This window comes from Borostomias antarcticus (genome assembly GCF_949987555.1).
Source record: "Borostomias antarcticus genome assembly, chromosome: 20".
Lineage (NCBI taxonomy): Eukaryota > Metazoa > Chordata > Actinopteri > Stomiiformes > Stomiidae > Borostomias > Borostomias antarcticus.
Window position 1 is genome coordinate 4,516,282 of NC_140253.1, and position 4,327 is coordinate 4,520,608.

Genomic DNA, 4,327 nt, shown 5'->3' on the forward strand with positions numbered 1-4,327 from the left:
TTGCGTGTGTGTGTGTGTGTGTGTGTGTGTGTGTGTGTGTGTGTGTGTGTGTGTGTGTGTGTGTGTGTGTTCAGGTCGAGACTTGGCCAGCACCACTCTACCAGGGTACCCCCCTCACGTCCCCCCGACTGGACAGGGCAGCTACTCTACCCCCTCACTTGCAGGCATGGTGCCTGGTGAGTACACACACACACACACACACACACACACACACGCACACACTCACACACACACACACACACACACACACACACACACACACACACACACACACACACACACACACACAGTATCTCCTCTCTTGATCCTTTAATCTTTATTCTTTCATTTAGAAGTCCCATAATGCATGTTTGTGTTGTGAAGTGGTCTGCAAGGGGACCGTGTGTGTGTGTGTGTGCATGTGTGTGTGTGTGTGTCTGTCTGTCTGTGTGGGAGGGGTGTACTTGTCTTGGCCACTTCCACTTTCCCCCCTGTCTGCTGGGCTGACAGCACTCCCAGGGGGGCCTGTGTGGGTCTGTGTGTGTGCACGCATGTGCAGGTGTGTGTTTTGTGTGTGCGTGTGTGTGTGTGTATGTGTGGTGTGTCATTAGAACCCAGTCACAGCACCACAGCTGTCCCTCCTCAACATTAGTAATTTGTTTTTAATGAGAATCACCAGTGACCCACGACTAATTCATTCATTCTCTTCCACTCCGTCTTTTACACAGCTTTTGTGTTTCAATCCTTAGCCCCCCCCCCCGAACACACAGACACATAAACGCAGACACACACACACGCAGACACACACACACACACACACACACACACAGACAGAGGCTTTGGGGAGTAGAGTGGTCACAGAAGTGACTGCGGAAAAGAGGGGGAAAGGAGAAAACTGGACAGAAAAAGAAGGACAGAAAGAGAGAAAGATGGATGAACGCTCATTAGATCTAGTCCGTCTACAGTCCTCACCTCTGAGAGCCACTACTGTATCCCCCCCCCCCCCCCCTCTCCACACACACACACACACACACACACACACACGCACGCACACACACACTCTCTCGGAGGGTCTGTAAGAACAGCTAGTCTAAAGATGGATAACCCTGTCCCCCTGCTCTCTCCCCCTCCTGCCCCCTGGTTTGACAGCATGTTTATATGTGTGTGTGTGTGTCTGTGTGTGTGTGTGTGTGTGTGTGTGTGTGTGTGTGTGTGCGCATCTGTGTGTGTGTGCGTGTGTGATTGTGTGTTTCACGGTGTGGGTGTTTTTCCCAGTATGTGTTTGATCAACGGCGTGTGTATGTGTGTGTGTGTTAGCGTGTGCGTTTGACAGTGTGTGCGACCTTGACATAGAGCTCTACACGGGGGACACCCCCTCCCACCTCCCCCCTCCTCCCCCTCCTCCCCCCTCGTCTCCTAAACAACCTGACACGCTGCCGTCACCACGACGATGACAAGGGGAGAGGATGTTAGCACCCTGGGACGCCGCGGAGACCGCATCCCGACCCCACCTGACAGAGGCGCTCTGAACGCGTGTGCGCACACACACACACACACACACACACACACAGAAGGTTAGGAGAGCGCAGACAACAATGTCAGGGTCTAACATTCTCAGAACACACACACAGACACACACACAAACATTACAAACATCAAATGCACCAGAGATCCCACAACTTTTCCCAACGTCAATGTTATGTTTAGTCCCCTGGTCGCATGCTTCTCGTATCATCATTCTCCAGAAAATTATACTCTTTTTTCCATTCCTTCTAATATCATTTCTTCATTAGAGAAACTCTCCTTTGAAATTATTCTCCTGTATCGTTCTTCATCTTTCTCTCTCTCTCTCTCTCTCCCTCTCTCCAGCAGGGGGGCTGACACTCGGGGGGTGGGGGGTGTAGAGAATCAGTGAGGCAGAACCGACAGAACGAGAGAGGAGGGAGGGGGGAGGAGGGGGGGGGGGGCGTCAGGGTCTGTGACTGTCAGCTAAGGGAGAGGCTTCCCCAGGGAGGAGTAAAGGTTCAGAAGAAAAGAAAGAAAGAGAGAAAGAGACAGAGGGATGAAGAAAAAAAGGAGAAAAAAAGAGAGTAAGAATGTTATTTTGACGCGAGGGGTGATGGGTGGACTGTACTCAACAGAACCAGAAGACGAGAGAGAGAGAGAGAGAGAGAGGGAGAGAGAGAGATAGAGGGAGAGGAGAGAGGGGGGGTGAGGAAAGGAAAGATAGTGAAAGAATGGTAGAATCTAGTACCTTATAGAGAGATAAGATGAGCTATCATCCATTTGCTCCACTCACGTTCCAGGCAACTCCTCATACATCTCATGTTATCGATAACAAAGTATCGAGTCAGATTACCCCTAATCCCAGATTAGCATCATCCTCCATTGAAAGTAATCTTAATCCAGATTATTAACCCACATTTCGGATGTTTCCGTTTTCTTCCAGGAGGAGATTTTTCCGGAAGCCCGTATTCCCACCCTCAGTATTCCACATACAACGACTCTTGGAGATTTCCCAACCCCAGCCTGTTAGGTAAGAGAAGGTCACTGACCAGCTGTCTGTTGATCCCTCATCAGTTCCACGTTGACCCTCGTAGGCCCTCACCTGTCGTGTGTTTCAACATCTCATCTACTGTTTAAATACACGTACAGTAACGTTCCTTCACTGAAGTGTCTTCTTTTCGTTACTGTATCTAGTGTTTCTCTTCTTTACCACTTTTCAGTTCTGAAATGCTTAATTTCCCACTGGGGGGATCAATAAAGTCTTATCTTATCTTATCTTATCTTATCATAACGGAACAAGAGAGAGACGGAGAGAGAGAGATAGAGTATATATATCTACATGCCTATATAAAGTGACTAGAGGACTACATTACCCAGAGGGCTTAGTGGCTTGTGCCACAGATCTAGGATCTAATTACATGGCACCAGCGTGTTTCATATGGGACCAATGGTTCAGTTAGGCCTGGTCATAGCCAAGATCAAGGCTGTGGCTGTGATCTGCCGTTTAAGGTGTGTGTGTGGGGGGGGGGGGTTAACTAGAGGTCAAAGGTGAGGCGGGGGTCGGGCCGTGCTGACCTGTGCTGTGTGCCCCCAGTGTTCCAGCAGGACTACGGGTCTCTCCTGGGGACAGACATCGGCTGCTCCTCCAGCCTCTTCACCAGCCAGGCTGGACAGATGCAAGGTAAGGTCTGGGGGTGGGGCGGGGGAGGGGAGAGAGAGAGAGAGAGAGAGAGAGAGAGAGGGAGAGAGAGAGAGAGAGGCAGGTAAGTCTGAGTGAGCGAGAGAAAGAGAGAGAGAGAGAGAGAGAGGCAGGTAAGTCTGAGTGAGAGAGAGAGAGAGAGAGAGAGAGAGAGAGGTAGGTAAGTCTGAGTGAGAGAGAGAGAGAGAGAGAGATAGTTAGTCAGGGAGCAGCTTTGCAGGCAGTCCTCGGGGGATTAGCCCAGGACGACACCCCGGACCTGTCACTAAGAGAGGAGAGGGCTGATGGATGGGACAGGTACGGGGGAGTGTGTGTGTGTGTGTGTGTGTGTGTGTGTGTGTGTCTGTGGCAAGGTGACAGTATTGAATTGACCCCCCCTTGGGAAGAATAGACCTTAGGGATCAGTACCAATAGAGCTGTACTCTCTGTCAAGAGTGTCACTGCACCTTTGATGTGTGTGTGTGAGTGTGTGTGTGTGTGTGTGTGTGTGTCAGCTCAGACTGTCAGCACCGCTTTAGATAGACACGAGGTGAGGTTGGTCAAGTCTCTCTGTCTCTCTGTATCAACGTGTGTTGGAGGAGTGTGTGTTTACATCTCTGTATCAACGTGTGTGTTGGAGGAGTGAGTGTTTACATCTCTGTATCCGCTGTCTGTAAAGCTCATCTAACAAGCGTCATCTCTTTTCATCTCATCACCCCTTTTTTAATCTCCTCCTCCTCCTCATGGCTTCATCCTCTCATCCCCACCCCTTCATCTCCTTTAGAACGTGTGCTAACCCGTTCTGTTTGTCCGCACAGGGTCGCCATACTACTACAGTGCAGCGTCACGGGGGGCGGGACCTGCTGCCACGGCGACAGCCTCCGCCTACGACCGCCACTGACCCCTCCCACTGAGAGGAGAGGAGGAGGAGGAGGATGAGGAGAGGAGTGATAGCACCAGCACCGTCTAATACTAGCCTGCCTACTGACCTGGAGGATGAGGAAGAGGAGGAAGAGGAGGAACTGACTCCCCCTGCTTTACGCCAGTGAAGTTAAGACTATTCTTTGATTGACACTCAACCAAACCAATCCTTTCCCGGCTGAGACAAAGAGCGAGACAAATCCACAACCTGCTATTACTGCTATAACACTGTTATGCACCTGT

The 4,327-nt window shown here is 50.7% G+C and overlaps 1 protein-coding gene across 1 annotated transcript in view; it reads left to right on the plus strand.

Moving 5' to 3' along the window:
• Nucleotides 1–4,064, plus strand: part of pax5 (paired box 5) — a gene marked incomplete at both ends in the record, with an annotated part of 16,240 nt that extends 12,176 nt beyond the window's left edge. The window contains 4 exon segments of the mRNA XM_084454472.1: nt 75–176; nt 2,429–2,515; nt 3,080–3,166; nt 3,982–4,064. Of these exon segments, the coding sequence (XP_084310598.1) occupies nt 75–176; nt 2,429–2,515; nt 3,080–3,166; nt 3,982–4,064 (359 nt within the window).
• Between the last annotated feature and the right edge of the window lie 263 nt (nt 4,065–4,327).